Here is a 17,475-nt window from a genome sequence, read left to right as displayed (position 1 = left end):
CCTGAAACGTGATCCAAAGGACAGATTGGTTGGTACTTTTTGGAAGACTTGAAAACTGAAAATGCAGTCTTTCAGGCTTTTCGGTTAAAAGGGTATCTTGCTCCATTCCAATAGAAGAGCAGTGAATCCCAAACACACTTCAGGGCCATCAGGAGGCCCATCCCACAAGTCCCATCATTATATTTGCATTTTCCCTCTTTTCCGCCAACCCCATGCAACTGTAAACATGTTTACTGTAAACTGTAAACATAGTAAACATGTTTAACTATCTTTCAAGTTCTTTCAAGTATTAGCCAACCCCCTCCCCACGAGATAAATAAAATGAGCAAATAAAGAGCAGACTTTATCCAATATAAATGTTTTTATTGAAGCAGCAGTCACATGACTTAATATCTAGCCTTTAGATTAGGCCTGACAGAATGAGCCAGCCCTAAAAAAAATGATGTTTCTTTTTGCACTAAGAGACATAACATGTTTACATACATCATCCAGTATTGGAAATGAGCAGATTCAAACACAACATGTGTTGGTTACCTGGGAGGTACAGCCCCACGGTTCGTGGTGTTCTTATATTTTACAGATACTCCCAAAGACCATTACTAATGGGATGAAAGTTAAAAGAAAATACAGCTACAGTAAACCATGAACACAGTAATCAAAGACTTATACACATTTTAAAAATTTGTCCCTTTCAGGGATATTTTCTTTCTTTTCAAAGCAGTGTCTGCAAAGCTTCCTCTACACCAAATCCAAAGGTTTCCAAGATGGAAGCTGCACCTCTTGGGGCTATACAATGGAATAAGATCATTTAAAGAACGAGAACTAGTGTTTGTATCTTGATTTTTTAACAAAGATCCATGTTTCTCTAATTGGAGGAACGGAGATGGCAATGTGACTACATATTGCAGTAGCAAGATAGGGTGAAGAAAAGAAGGTTGGGTACTGAAATAAAGACCACACACTTGTGAATTTTAATTTCATTTCCAGGCTAACCTACTTTTTATTTAATGCAAATTACAGTACCAGTTAACTATTTCCAAACCAAGTCACATAGAACGAAATGTATTTACAAGGGAATGGGGAAAGGGAAAAAAAACATTGAGCATACTTTTCACAAAAAAGTTTATATTTAAAATGAAAAAAAAAATCAGTCACAGAGGCATTCAAGTAGTAATAATGTTATACAGATTTTGCTTTTCCTTTATATCAAGACAGATTTGCACAAGTGTTTGCAATAGTTTGTATACAACCCACAGTCCTTTATATATATATATATATATAATAAATTTTGTTTAGATTTGTTTTTAAGATGGAAGTGGTCACGCTAATTGGTATGTGTACAGGCCCAAGTGATCCATCGGCAACACATTTATAATGCAAATTTTACAGGCAAGCACATTTTCATACATCTATCTGTATCTGCCTGTAGACAGATATTAAGAAAAAAAACTGAAAAATGAACACAAGGAAGTCTACTTTGTCAAGCTAACCCCTTATGTACTGGTTGTCATTTTGCTTTTATTGCAGAGGTGCAAAACGGAGCAACAAACTTGAATAAAACGTCATAACCCTTGTGAAAATAATCCAAACCCCAGGGATTACTTTCAAAGCCTCTCAGACGTAGACCTTAGTCTGGGACTCTACTCTGCTTCTAGTTGTCTCTCTTATTTTCAGTGGCTCAGGTTTCTACCAGAAAAGACAGATTTTATTGTAAAGCATGCTTAGTTTATTTTTCTATATAGGGGAGAAAGTGTTCGGCTCTGTGATTAGATGATCACTAACATAAAAAATAGAAATCAGATACAATTTTGGTTTAAAACAAAGGAAAACCCCCCAAACTCCTGGGGATCTGGCATTGGCCAAACTTCCTTTGGAAGATTTCCAAAGTTAAATCCCTTAAAAAGGAAAGGGAAAAAGAAATGCCAGTGTCTTTATATCCACAGGGATAGAGAATACAATAGTCCTCTCAGAAACCTTTGCATTGGTGCAGACAAGATGACTGGTTAGGCAGGCTTTGTTAAAACACAAACCAAAAATATGTGTCTAAAAATTAAGAGGACTTAAAAAATGGACACAACATGTCACTGGAAAGAAGGTGCAGTCTTCTGCCTTGCTGGAATGAACACATGATGTTTCAAAAATAGCAACCTTTGGTTTGGTAAAGTTTGTTTTTTTCTTCTACTCAAGACATCTTATATGGAGTACTTGGAGGCAAAACAAATGATTTTTTTTTTCTTTCAAAAAAGGCCTTCATGATGGGCATACAGTAAGAATCAAACTTATTTAAGAAGGAAATGAAAATGACATTTCACTGAACAGGGATAGAGGTGGCAGGAGGGAGGGGAAGGGTAAGAGTTCCCTTGTTAAAACAACAGTCCTCTGTTGGCATGTCCTCTCGGCTCGGTGGCACTCGACGCAGTAACTGCTAGTAATTGCACTACGGCATTTCAGACCACTGATGTATCAAAACCTGGTACTATTAAGAAACTTGGATTTATAAAACCTGTCTCTCTCTCTCTCTCTCTCTCATTTGGGAAGGAAGTAGATAAGGGGCAGAGAGCATGGAAGGCTCCCGGAACCTGCTGTTTTGTAAGACCTGTGGTTGGGATTTGGGGAAGAGATGAGCAAACTTGAATTGATTCGGTCTCTTCCAGCTCTAGGGCTCCCTGGCACTACACAAAGTCCCTGGATGGACTAAGTATGAAATGAAACCGGTCACCATACTGACTGCGGAGGAAACAGCTGTTCAGAACCGAAACAAAAGCAGGGCTTAAATGAAGTGAGATCATGGACGAGGTTTCCTCTTTGCACTCCTGAGCATGGTATCACTGAAATTAACTGTGGAAGGGGCAAAGACACTGTTAGGAGTGAGCTATTATTTCAAAGGGAAAGGGGTAGGACAGGGAGACACGGGTAGAAAAACCAATTAAAATTTGAAAAATGATAAACAAAAACAAAAAACAAACACATGGAAGCGAAGGCACTCCAAACTATATAGATACACTATACATTGCTAGAGTTATTGTTACAATAATACAGGCCGGTACCTACTGTACAGAGTTAAAACTATATGGCTTTAAAAAGCTCGTCTACATTTTGTCTGATTATTAAACAGAATCACTGCCCTGAACAGTAACTTTTTGCTCATTAATAACAGTTCCTGGGTCCACATATTTACATACAAAACAATAAAACTTAAATTTAAAAACATCGAAAGAAAATATAATGTACAAGCTTGAATTTGGTGAGGAGCTTTTTATTATTATTATTATTATTATTATTATTATTTACAAAAAGATTCAGAGACCTGGATCTCACTTGTATAAAAGAGTTCTGTGATACCGCCATGATCCTTGAGAAAGAAAAATCATGCACCTCAGCCCTCACACACACACACAGAGAAAAGCATCTGCCTTTTCTCTCTTCTTCTCTTACCCCATTTATGGGGGCAAAGGAGGGGGGAGTGTTTCCTAGAACAAGCACAGATTTTTAAGGACTCTGGCAAGAATACCAAGTCCAGAGTAGTGTCTGGGTGCAAATGTCTGGCCTGGGCAGTTTGGTATGAAAGCAGGTCCGCTGATCTGTCCTAGACCTGCTGTTCAGCTTCTTTATAAGTCCTTTCTGAAAATGGTCTACCAAAGCCATTCCCTTTAGGAATCACCTGGCCAAATACTCTCATTCAGACTTCTTCCAAATCTTAATTAGCTCTCAGAAGCGCATTATGAAATGTAAAAGTCAGTTTGTTCGATTTGGTTTGACTGAGTGTGTTTCCTTTCTCACGAACTCTGATATAACCAGAGGTTTGAGAAACCCCTTTTGTGGCCTAAGAGCTTAGCTAAACAGTGAGTGAAAACTAAGATGGCTCACAGTTGCCCTTCTGGGTATTGGTTCACTTCAGCAGGCAGTAGGACTCTCTTGGAGAGTCGCACACACTTGGTTAAGAAGCAGGACAGGGTACTGGGACCTGCGTTGAGGGTTGCCAAGAGACTCCACTTCCAAATCACCTGGAGGGCAAGACCCCTAACACGACCTAAGGTGGCAATGAGGAAGGTGAAGGGAGATTACACACATTCAAGGGCTCAGCTCTACAGCCCTACAGTTAGCAACTAACCTTGGAAGGTGTGTAGGGAAAGAGTGGGGAGAAGGGAAAGGCGGCCATCACTCAAGTGATCTTTAAATGTAAAGTACAACTGATTGTGCCTTAAAGATTCATAGGTCAAGTAATGGCCCATAAGCACCAAGGTGACTAAGGTTCATTTTAGAGTATATAAGGCCCACAAAGATGTCAACCTTAAAAATGTAAAACAAACTAGTTGTGAAAATCTATTTCCTCACTGCAAACATAATCCTTCAATCCTCTTTGCTTTCCAAGGAATATTGCTTTTTCTTCAGAAACAGAGACTGAGTCTTACACCGTTCACTGATACACAAAGAAAACAGAAACAAAAACTCTTAACTGGGTGTGGGGGGAAACATTCTTCTCATGCTTCGACCAGCTGATTTTGATACTGTGGACAAAAACAAAAATTAAAGGCAGTATTGAATCTATGTATATATAACATATATACATACACACATTTATATAATCAGCTTTCCTATAAAGTCAGCAGGTACACGTGACTGTTTATACCATTTTGATGTGTAGTTCTTAAGATTCCTACCATCTAAAATCATATGGTCTACCTGACATACGTCAATAAATAAAATTTTAAAAGCATGAGGTTAAAAAAAAAGCTGAAATTAAATACAGATTCTAGATTTGGATTTAATATTAGAACTATGTGCAGAATGTGGCAATTTCTGCAAGCTCAATCTGTAATTAAAAAATATGAAAAATAAACCAGTAGACTGTTACAGTTCACATTATTTAACTATAATGTCCTCTCTCAAGTGTCTTTCCAAGGGAAGCAACGTTAGAAACAAATCTGGACAAATTCATTCACAGTGGTGAGATCTGCTCTCGGCCTGTCCCCTTCCTTCAGTTCATCAGCTTTTGGCATCTGTAGCCAGAGTGACTGGCTCAACATCCTTTTCAGTCTTCTGGTCACTAGTTTAAAACTGTACTAAGATTTGCAGAGAACCTTTGGTCAGGCAAACAGAGATCCACCCTCAGAGCACGCATCTTCCTCCTCCTCTGATAGCTTCCAATTTAGGTTTCTTCACCACTAGCACTGATTAAGAGCAAAACAAAACCTTATCAAAGTCAATTAAGAATCTTTAAACTTTATTGACCTCCCTGGGTTACATACAAATGATACGCATTTCCTTTTTTGTCTGCCACACCTGCCACCAATATGCCAAAGGCAAGTCTTCAAATACCCGAGGATATGGATTAATTTTACAAGTGACATTTAAGTCCCCATTGAGTTACACCTGCTAAGCTCCCAACCAATTTCAAGCTGTGCACTATACCAAAGTCTTACACTTGACTTTTAAAGAAAACAAAGTTCAAAAAAACTTCAGCACAGAACAAAGTCTTCTTTTGTGGAAGGGGCATGAGGCAGGAGTCCTGTTTTTAAAGTATACAACAGCAGACTTTTGATAAAAAAAGATTGTCGTGGGAGAGAGATTGTGTGTTCTAGTGCTCCGCTTCCCCTCCCCACAACCCCTCCCACCCCCTGGATCTCCCTCAAAGTGAGAATACAATGAAATTGGTTTGTATTTATAGATATTTTACAAGGTTAAATAAGAACAACAATAATAATAAAAAAATTGAACACTAAAATGAGCAGGTTTTTTTCTCTTTTTAATTTTCTTTCCAAACGTGACCAGTGTTGCTGAGTGACACTCAAGTAACTGGTGGTTCTTCCTGTGCAGCTGGCTGCTCGGGACTGTTCAGGTGGAGTTAGAAGCTGATGCAGAAGCGGCATTGTTCGTCTGTCCACGGTCTCCGGCATTAGCATCTGCAAATCAAAAGCCCCAGGAGAGCATGAGCAATGCTTTAACACCCTAAGAGAAAAGTACACTGCCTGAACTGCAGATTGTGGGCTGTGTGGTCTTCTAAGGTATATTTGAAAAGGTTGTTTTAGATGGGGCCAATACTAGGAAATCTGAATTTCCTTCTGCTTAGTGCTGAGTCCATGCCGTGGCCTGGGCCTGGTGCAGGGAAGATAGTGTCTTTGAATAAATTGGGGTCAGAGACCACTTTTGTCAAAACTCCTTCTTTCAGCTGGGATGAGCAGTATGTGCATGAATACTCAGCTGAAGAGTCTGGTTCACCTGAAAATAAGTGAACAGAGCACAGCTGGGAAAACTTTCTAAAAATTCTGAACCACGTTACAGTATGCCATCTGCTTACGGCACTGAACATAACATGGGCCAGCACTGAGAGGCACAAGCACTACGTGTAAATCAACCTCAGCTGCTTACTTTCTAAGTACAGTCCTTCTTCATTATTTGTATAAATGGAAGACAATCAGCAAAAAAGAAATAGCACTGATTCACTTATTGAATTCAATAAGTATCTTGTAGTCAAGTATCTTGGCGCTGAGCTTGCTTCACCTAATCCTCTGGAAATGTGTAACTTTATAATTAACTTTAACCATCTTAACCCCCTTTTTAAGGTCAATTATTATTTCACAGCCCCTATTAACATTTAAGTGGGCATTTGGTTGCATCTGGATCAGCACTGCATCTCAGGTAGGCAACAGATTGCTATTTCAGTTGGCTAGTCCAGTCACATCCCTGTGTCATCATGCATGTAACTGCTAATACATACCATTGGGCACATTTTCTCCCAAACACTTCACACTAAGCCCTGAACAAGACGAGAAGTGGCTTGACTGGGATGGGTAACTTCTAAGAGCCATCTCCCTAGAAGTCATACTGCCCTTGACCATCAAAGCTGGTGACACCAAAGAAACAAGTCCAGAAGTTTTGTCTCCCTAGAGACTGAAGCTCTCCCTATATCCTATGATGAGTAAGCAGCTGTCATGGCTGAATGCAATATTTGGTCCTTGGATCTTTTTTGTTTGAATTTTTTAATTAGAGCAAGAAACAAAAGACCCCAAGGACACACAGGAATTCTTTACTTAAGGATCAGCTGTTAGTTTATCATTAGAATGGCTACTGTGAAAAACTACACTTCTTTTCTAATTTCCTGATTTTTCTGTCCTCAAAATAATCTGCCCTTACACACATTTAACAGCCTTTGGGGAAGAAATGTTTATACACCTCTCAATTTGGTTGGTTATGTTTAATTCATTTAACTTCCTTCAAAGCACTTATAACTGCTTCTAATCCTGTTTTCATGAAAATAAGTGTGGACATTACAGAATCAGGATCCATGCATGGAGTCACATTAATTCATTGCTATGACACATGGACAGGTGGCAAGGTATAGGACACAAAATCTTTCTCCAAAGGCAAGTACATGCCTTTTCCACTAATTCCTATATAACTATGTCTAATACTTCATTCATGACTCCTGGTCTTTCTTAAATATGTCTTTTTTAGCAGGAATTTCACTCTTCAATGATCATCCAAATTCTGTCATCAATGATAAACATCAATTTCTGTCCAGGCCACATGACCCTTTAAGCCTTTCTCAAGAAAAACAGTAATTTTCATAATTTAGGCATAGGCTGCTTTAACAACATGCCTAGGCCATGTTGAAACGCCAACATGAAAGGCCACAAAGCTATTTCAGAATTATAATGTTCCTCACAAGTCCAAACTTACTGTAGCATTTCCCATGCTTTGGATGACACTAAGAACCTATGCATGATCATCATCAAATAGTACTTTTCTCTCATTTTTAGTATGTGAAGATGACAGGTAAAACTTTCATGTTTTGGTGCTCCTCAGGGCTTAAGAGATTTACCAATTATGAGGAATTCACCTGCTTGACCATGACATCAACAAATATACCAGCCCTGTTAGCAGCTCTGGCCCCACTGTAGGACACCTTCTAAGGTTCATCTACATGGCCATCCAGTTTGTTATGTTAATTTACTCTTTAGCAAAATCCTATTGTGTGCAGGTAACTGAAACAAATTCAACTTCTGAATAATAAAATTTGAAAAGATATTTATGTTAATTGCAGGTTTGTAATTTAATGGTTTCATATTTTTTCTCTTATCTCCAAACCCTGTGTGAAATAAAATTTTAACAGCTAAATATTTTGATTACAAATATCCTTGAAAGCTATAGTCACAGCACTGTATTCATTCATCAAACAAAACAAACACTTCTGTATAGTGCAACAAATTACATTTAAAATAAAATTATATATGTCCTTTGTAAGAAAAAGAACAGAGATATTTGTTTTTCAGAGGCAAAGTACAAGGAAGAGAAACGCACAACAAATAAAATGTAAAGCTCTACTCAAGGGTAGCTCCCAACAGAACCTGGCCTACTGATGAAATAAAACTATACTTCCTAAATTCTTCTCAGTACAAACTTACTTTGCTTCTACGGCCAATTCTGTAAACTTATTTTACATAGTTGAATTAATACGGACTTTTTTTTTAAGATTTTATTTATTTATTCATGAGAGACACAGAGAGAGAGGCAGAGACCTATGCAGAGGAAGAGGCAGGCTCCCTGTGAGGCGCCTGATGTGGGACTTGATCCCAGGGTCCCAGGATCATGACCTGAGCCAAAGGCAGAGGCTCAACCACTAAGCCACCCAGGCGCCCAATATGGACTTTTTATAATAAAAATGTTCATTAAAAACTCACTGGATTTGGATGTTTACTGTAATTTCTATAACAGTTCTTCTCATATATTTAAACTCTTTAAAAGTAGCAAAATTCATTTTGCTCATTATTCCTGCATTCCCTTCCCTTTACACTCAAACTGGTAAAAGTGATGCTACCTGACATTATGGTTTAAAAGACAGCTACCATCTTTTGATTATAAAGCGTCCAATTCAACTATGAATAACCAAAGACTGTACAGTCTCCTTTTTGGTCTTAAGATGTTCTCCTGAAATTCACAATGATGTATGTATCTTTCTTCAGTCTAATCCAATTCCACAAACACTGAGTATGAGACCTAGCTGTACCACTTAATAACTGTGTGATACTGAACAAGTTATTTAACTTTTCTATGCCTCAATTTCCACATCTATAAAATGGAGATAGTGCCATCTGCCTATGAAATAAGGCCTGGGAAGGGCTTATCACAGTGCTGAGGTTATAGTAATTGCTCTGTAAGTGGAAAGGCAAAAGAGACATCTAAAAATACATAAACATATAGTTTAAGGTGACTGCAATAACCATCATCACCACAATACATGTCAGTGGCAGCAACTGTTAACATCTGAATGCTTATCAATGTGCCAGACATCATACTAAGTATACTGCATGCCCACAGAGCAATCCTCCAAAACAGGTACAGTTATTGCAACTGGGAAAACAGAGACAGAAAGAAATTAAGCAATGTGGGGTAGCTGAGTTGCTCAGTCAGTTAAGCGCCTTGGGCTTAGGTCATAGGTCATAGTCCCATTGTTCCTCGTGTTCTCTCTCTCAAATAAATAAATATCTTTAAAAAAATTAAAAAAAAAAAAAAAAGGAATTAAGCAATGTGCCCATGGTTGCAGAGCTAACAAATAGGAGAACTGAGTACAGAGGTAGTAGAGGATGAGAATGATGGCCTTTACGGGGACTCCAGGGGACAGCAGAAAAGATTTTCTGGGAGAAGAGAGCATAAGGGGACTTTCATTCAGACTTAACTCCTACATAATCTACTATGATTTCTAGAAGCCTATTTCTATTGTCTAGAAGGGTTACTACATTAAAACATCTGTGATGATAAGAATAATTAAAAGTACAGTTACTTTATTTCCTAATTCTTAGTCTGTATGGGGTATGCAGAGATACAAATGATTTGGAAAGAACTCTAGAGGGGATATTTCACTGACTTCTAAGCTTCTTAGAAACCAATGCCTTTTACTCTCCTTCTGATGCTACTTCAGAACCAACCAACCAAAGATGGACTTGAGGAGGAATGGAGAGAATAATCAGCTCTGAGGGACAAAGGTATAAGATCATTCTTATATACTGTGGTAGCCCCCTTCTAAGACGGCCCTGATGAGTCAATGAGTCATGTCTTTTGGATGTGTATGCCCTAATGTGGTCCCTTCCCCCAGTAACAGGGCTGGCCTCTATAACCAAAAGAGACAATGCTGTGTGACTTGCAGGGTTAGGACATACAAGACACTGTTGCTTCTACCTTGTCCTCCTTTTTGGAACAGTTGGTCCAGGGGAAACTAGTTGCCACAATATGAGACACTTAAGTGGCCTTATGGAGAGGTATATATATATATATATATATATATATATATATATATATATATATATATATATATATATATATATATATATGGTAAGGGACTGAGGGCTCTTGCAGCCAGGACAGATTCACTAAGCACATAATGAGTCATCCTGGAAGTGGATCTTCCAGCCCCAGGTAAGCTTTCCAAAGTCTGCAGCCCTAGCTGACTGACATCTGACTACCTCATAAGAGACCCTGACCTAGAACTATCCAGCTAGGCTGCTTCTGAATTCCTGACCCACATAAGCTATGTGAGATAATAAATGTTTATTCTTGTTTTAAGCTGCTAAATTTCAGGGTATCTTGATCTGAAGCAATAGATAAGTAACACATACACATAGGTCAAATAGGTCAAATGCCAGGTAGAATTTACATCCACAAGCCCATGAGAACATCCCTGACCAACTCCCTCTAGAATATGTTCCTAATGAAGTATACATACAAAAGACAAGAAAAATTGCACTAGATGACCACTGTTTTTTTCCCCTAATTCTAAGAAGAGTCTATGGTTCTATGGCTTTTATGATGGATATGGGGAAGTTAATCTGTACATGTATTTACTGTAATCAGTTTTACTCTGTGTGACTTCAGGAATAAAAATGACAAGTAGGGCAACCCCATAGTGAAATCAAGGGTGAAGCCCTGTAAGGGATCAGGTTCCCAACAGAATCCATGAGGCTGCAGTTTTTGTCCTAGAGAAGATTTTGACGTGTAAAATACCATATATGATATGCATACATTTTCTAGGAGAGGACCCATAGTTTCTTCCCCACCTCCTAGATTCTCAGAGATCTTTAAGAGTTGCGACGTAAGTGAGTCATGGATTTGTTGAGCAACTGTCTCAATACTGAGGAAAATGTCCTACCTAGTTGCTCAGGTCATAAACCAAAAGTTGTCACCACGATTCTTTCTTTTCCCTCTCCCCCAACATCTAATGCATTAACAAGTCTTGTCCATTTTTCCTCTAAATGTGTTTATAATAAAATGTGCTAATAGGGATGGGAAGGAGAGTGAAGAAGGGCCCACATTTATAAATTGTTGCCAAAGTGTTTAAATAAAAAGAGAGTAGCAAACAAGAAAACAGGCTGGAAGGAAAGCACAGTGAGTAAACATAGGAATGTCCTGCCACCATCAATCAGTATTCTGCAACTATAGATCTATAAAAGACAGAGCCGTTTAAGTGATACAAGTGTTTACTGTTTGGCCCAGCAGCAATGATGGAAATGTTCTATCTGTACTCTCTTATAGGATGGCTGTTAACTACATATGGTTACTTAAATTTAACTGAAATTAAATAACAATAAAAACTTCATTCTCTATTATCCTATACACCTTTTAAGTTCTCAGAAGCTACAAAATCATTAAATTCTTAATATTTTTATTACTGGCAGATCAGTTAAAGAGCATATTTCAGATAATATTAAATCTTTTTTGTATTTTACACATACCTTATGTTTGGTTAACTTTAAGTATATTTTTATTTCCTTATTTCCTTTAAGCTCTCCCAGCCATTTTATGTGTTTCTATTTTTTCTATTTATTACTATCTCATTCTATAATAGTTACAAATATTTCACGACAGGTCAACTTTTCTAAAAGATAAAATTTTGGCAGCCTGGGATATGTTATTTATACTGTGTAGCTAAAGGAAGTTCCTATTCAAGCTGTTTCAAGTGGAAATGTCTTTATTGAAAACTATGTTTCAGAGATTAGTGTTATTAACTGACACAGGAACAAACAAGACCATTTTTCAGAGAATCAAATGTATACCCTAAACCTACATTTAAATTGAAACCATAATCTACATTAATGAGATAGAAGGATCACCTCTAAGGAAAAGGACTCAATTTTCATTTTTCCCTTTATAATGTCTACTATGATTTTCAACAATTTTGGGTGTTTAATAATGAAGGATCATGAGGGTGACCCCTCCTCAGCAAAAAATCATCACCTCTCTTTTCTTATTTTTCTGAGGAAAAGGTGTGGCACAAGACAGCAAAGTGGCTTTGGTCATTTCAAAAACAGAACTGCAATTCAGATGCCAATGAGCAACCAATCCACTGATAAAGTTGGAGGGCTTGTCAATAAGATCTTATATCTTATCAGCCAGCAGCAGAGAGATCTTAGGTGCCCTGGGCTCAGGGGTAGAGCACATTTTATTTAGGAGGGTTGATTGTTCAGGGTAGGTAACTGAGGCCATGGGGACAAGGAAACATCTTCACCTTTCAAATTAAAAGATATAATTTAGGAATAAAGAATAAGAAAAGGCATACAAAGGTGACTTCAGGCAAGGAACTGAGGAACATTTGAAGAACATCCAGAAAAATGTTTGATAGGACATTTACTGACTTAATTAAGATGATTTTACATCACTTTTGGAGGGGGAAAAATTCAGGTAAAAATTTTGACTCAATAGGAGAAAACTTGTTTTGAATAAAAAGAAACAATTTCTTTAAAGTGACACTTAACACTGCTCTGATAAAAATAATGACTAACCTGGTTTGACTCTAGGTATCTACATACAAAATTTGCCAAGCAAACTTGAAACCTTAATGTAGGGTAGATACAATCTCATTGGTGTTAGTCTGTCAAACTGGCATATGTGGATAGGAGTCTCTATTTCAAATACAGAGCTAAAGGGAGGAAATGGGTATAGCACAGTACCTAAAAAAGACACATTCTTTGGCTACCAAGTTGGCAATACCTAAAAATATACATGTGCACACGTGCATGCAGCACGTTCCCCACCCCTACTCTGGACTGGCCAATGTTAAGGTAATGGAGAAATGGAAAAATAATGTGCACTGCCAGTGGGCAGTATAAACTGGGGCAAGCTTTCTGGAAGGCAATTTGATATGTATCAAAATCTCAAAAAATTTTTATTATCTTTTGGCTTGGCAATTAAACTTCTAAAGACTGAAATACAACTCAAATATCTAAGAATAAGAAATTAAGTTAAAATATGGTATAGGCTTAGAATGTGTAGTCTTATACCCCCATCCCCTGAAGAGCAGAGCCCATTAAAAAAATGAAAAAAAAAAAAAGAAAAAAAAGGCACATCTCTGCCCATGTATATGCTGGTTACATTATAAAATGATTTTACCTTTTGTTGCCTTTTAAAGTAAGAACATGAGGCTTTTATTTTCTAAAATAACTATATATTATGTTTTTAAGTAGAAAAAATCCCCATTTTAAAAAGATATATATATATACCTATTTAAAAATTCCATATATATTTGGGTTAAGATAGAGAGACAACAGAAAGAACAGGTTTAGGAAAAGGAACACTTGAGGGCAATACTCTGAAGATTCTAAAACCAGACAAGACATGGATACAGTTTTCCCAAAGCGCATTGTACAGTGGCAAAGAGGCATAGGATAATAGTATTTGGGGAGGGGATAAAAGGATGGTAACTGTATTTAAGAAAGTATTTGATCCATGGACTTAATTGTCTAATATTTCAACTCTCAAAATCAGTAGAAACAAACAATGGGAGAAATTATTTTGGGTTTAATTCTGCCCAATTAGAAAGAACTGGCTGGTGATGTAGGTGACAGGAATTATGGGGTAAAAATAACTGTAGTAGTAAGTAAAGGGAACCATGGGTCCTGGCTAAATCTGAACCATGACTTCAGTAAAATGGATTTCAAAAAGTTCAGGGAATAATAGGTATGATTTTCTGGTTATAGTCTTCAAAAGGAGCTCAAAACTGACAAGAAATAGAAAATTAGAAAAAACCAAAACTCTGACCAAGCAATTACAAATAATCTCAATGCAAGGTAAAGGGAAAAGAACCAAATAAACCAACTGAAAGTGTTTTCTCTGATGAGATCATCATTTCAAATACAGATAACTTAAAGACAAAGGGCACATGTCCAAGGAAGAATAGAAAATAACAATGTGAACCTGTAAGAACAGGCCAGATTTGGTTTAAATAAGGTGACAGCATAAGGTTTTCAAAGCAAGGTCAAAAAAAGTTAAACCCCCTGACCAGGTAAAAAGACAGAGAAGACAGACCTTGTCCAACTCCTATCATGATTCCCTTTTCTGTTAGAAGGGTTTTCAACCTGGAAAGGATATAACAAAAATCCTAATAAACAAAATGCAGCCCAAAGAAGGTAGGGGCAATCTACACATTTTAAATGTCTTTAAACCCAGAATCTAAAGTCCAAGAAACAAATTCTAAAATGGATTATAGAAACTCACAGTGGACAAATAGTAGACACCAGAAATTTCCCTAAGTCTTAAAAAAACAAAAACAAAAAACAAAACAAAAACAGTTTAAGTTCCATTTTTAACAGTTACCTTTCGGATGGAAAAACTTTCTTGAAAATTTTCTTGACAACAAAGCATTTTACAAAGTTTTTCAAAACATTATTATACAAATGAATATTGTAAAGTTGGTCTGTAGGTAAGCAAACAAGAAGGGTAAACAGTCACTCAGAAATCAACCAAAGAATAGTATCCAGTAAGCCCTGTCTAGTACCATTTAACTTATTTTATCAGTAACCTGGGAAAAGGCAAAAAAAATCTGAGTAGGCCCTGTCTTGTACTGTTTGGTATTTTATTAGTTGCTTAAATAGAGGCAAGAAATTGTTATTTTTATGAAATGTGTATCTGATATGAATTATAAAGAAAACCTAATATCCTGACACTGAGAGAACATATTCAGGATTAGGATTTGAAACCCTCATTAATGTGGATGGCAGTTAGCCATTACTAAATTTGAAGGACTTTTGTGTGTAATGCCAGAGTAGGATCACTAAATGGAAGAAAGCATAGGGTGACAAATTTCAGGGTGAAAAAAGGGTAAATTTTCTAAGAGAATGATACAAAGATGGAATGTGTTCATTTTTGCATTAATGAGCTTCCAGTTTACTGAATACACATAAGTATGGGATAGATGACTAGTTCTCAGTAGTAAGTAAGAAATGTAACTGAAATGTTTTAAAAATTTAATAGCAGAACCTTTGCACTGAAACCTTACCCAGAAGACTGATATACAAAACAGGTAAAAAGAGAAAACTGCTCTATTTGAAATTCCCTACCGCATCTCATCCTTAACTCCTATGGCATAGGACCACATGATCTCTAAACTGGCTCATATTTGACCAGTAAAATTACTGTTTCTCAAGATTTATTATTCTAAATAGCTTAGGTGAATGGTCTCCCAGATGGAGTACATGAGAGGATCTGCTGCTGGTGGAGAAAAATCAGAATTTATATATATACACTAAAATTGTATACTAAAATTATCTATTAATCATATGTAAATTATATTTTATGGACTGAGAATAGTATATGTAATTTTCAAGAGTTTCTCATCAGAGCCGTGATCAACTATAATGCCCTGGATACTGAGGTACTTTAAAATATTTTTTAATTATTAATTTTTGGTATCCTGAGGTATTTTATAAACAATTTAGAAAGAACATGAAAATTTTTGAGAAAAAAAATCAACATCCATATTCACTAATTTAACACAACTGTTTTAATTTTTGTGTATTTTTATCTTGTCCCTATCTACCTGCAAACATTCATATTGGCAGTTACCAACATGGTACAGAAGATTTGATGAGTATTTCTACAAATGTCTATAAGTTACAGAATTGATTTTTTTTATTACATAAAGATGGAGATTCTATAAGGTATTGAAACAATTTCTTCCTGCTGACCATTCAGATCAGATTGGCTCTCCTTTTTGTTATTATATAATTATTCCTACTTATATCTCTGTACATGGTAGCTTTCTGATTCTCTATTAGAAGTACCCTGAAGTTAAGATCTCTAAAGTGGGATTAGTGAACTAAAAAGTATTAACTCTGATGGTTCTTGATATATTAATAATGCCTTCTAGCAGGCCTTAATTCACCTGCAGTCACTACCTAACTCTGAACACAACACAAGCTAAGTACTTTGTACACTCTATATCTTACTTCTCACAAGTCTATGTAGTGGGTATTTACTATTCCTGTTTTATGGATAAAAAAACTGAAGCCAAGAGAGACAACAAGAGCGTTTATATTTTAAGATCTTTTTAGGGGAATCCCGGTGGCTCGGCGGTTTGGTGCCTGCCTTTGCCCCAGGGCATGGTCCTGGAGTCCCGGGATCGAGTTCCGCATCAGGCTCCTGGCATGGAGCCTGCTTCTCCCTCTGCCTGTGTCTCTGCCTCTCTCTCTCTATCATGAATAAATAAATAAAACCTTAAAAAAATCTTTTTAAAGAGTATAATCCACATATAGACAGCCATTAATGTTGCACAATCAATTCCTTCCTTCAGCATTTCCTGAAATATGTTTAGTAACATACTTGGTTCTCACTATTTTGGCCTCCAAAAAAACTGTTTTCCCCAGATCTATACTGTGGTGGTATGCCTTTGGTTCACTGAGGGTCACTTAAAAAAAAAAAAAAAAAAGTATCCATATGAGGCTCATTATTACATCCACTGTTGGAATGGTGAAGGAAACGTCATTTAATTTATCTCTTATAGTACCAAATCTGAGGCCTTAAGGGAGAAATAGCTCTCACACAGAAGGCCCAGAAAAATTTTGCTTCAGTAAAAGCCATCAGGGTGCTTATCTAATGAACAATGGGAAATTTTAACAGGTAACATTCCTTTATTTACTTTAGCCACTAGGAAGCTCAAAGCAGTATCTGAAATCATTTTTGGTATTTATCAAGATACTCAAGGCAGGCATTTTTCTCAACTAGTTTTAATTGTGTCCTTAGCCTCAGTCTACTATTCCTCTGTTAAATTTGTCATATTCTAATGTACTCCAACTTTGAAGTAAACTCTCAGGATCAGAGTTCAATGTCATTTTCCATATTCATGTTGAAATCTGATTTGAATAGCTTTAAGAATAAAGAATACACACACACACACACACACACACACACACACGGAGGGGGGGGTATTTGCTGTAACTTGTATCAAAGCAACATAAGAATCAGGTTATACTAAGTTTCTATCAGGCAATTTGCCCAAAAGCCTTACTTTAGTATCTCACACTAATGAAATAATTTAAAATTACCCAAAACTCACCAATCGTAACTGGTGCTATTATATTTCTAAGTTCAGTTTTATTCATAGGCTAATAAAGCAATTCTAATAAAACTCCTGGAAACTAGCTCAACGAGTAACTGTATTAGTTTAGGGTTGGGGCTATTTCATGTTTTGAGCATCAACATAATCTAACT

General features: G+C 36.8%; 1 protein-coding gene across 5 annotated transcripts in view; it reads right to left on the bottom strand.

Moving 5' to 3' along the window:
• Positions 1-342: 342 nt before the first annotated feature.
• The window catches only part of GSK3B (glycogen synthase kinase 3 beta), a 203,109-nt gene continuing 185,976 nt past the window's right edge, over positions 343-17,475 (bottom strand). For 3 of the 5 annotated variants that reach the window (XM_072811557.1, XM_072811556.1, XM_072811554.1), the window contains one exon: positions 343-5,903. In XM_072811557.1, the coding sequence (XP_072667658.1) occupies positions 5,836-5,903 (68 nt within the window). In that variant the 3' untranslated portion in view covers positions 343-5,835. Of the gene's footprint in view, positions 5,904-14,295; positions 14,346-17,475 lie in introns of all 5 variants that reach the window. The other 2 variants (XM_072811558.1, XM_072811555.1) reach the window with 1 other exon arrangement.

Source organism: Canis lupus, chromosome 35 (genome assembly GCF_048164855.1).
Source record: "Canis lupus baileyi chromosome 35, mCanLup2.hap1, whole genome shotgun sequence".
Taxonomy (NCBI): Eukaryota; Metazoa; Chordata; class Mammalia; order Carnivora; family Canidae; genus Canis; species Canis lupus.
This window is presented reverse-complemented; position numbering and strand designations above follow the sequence as displayed.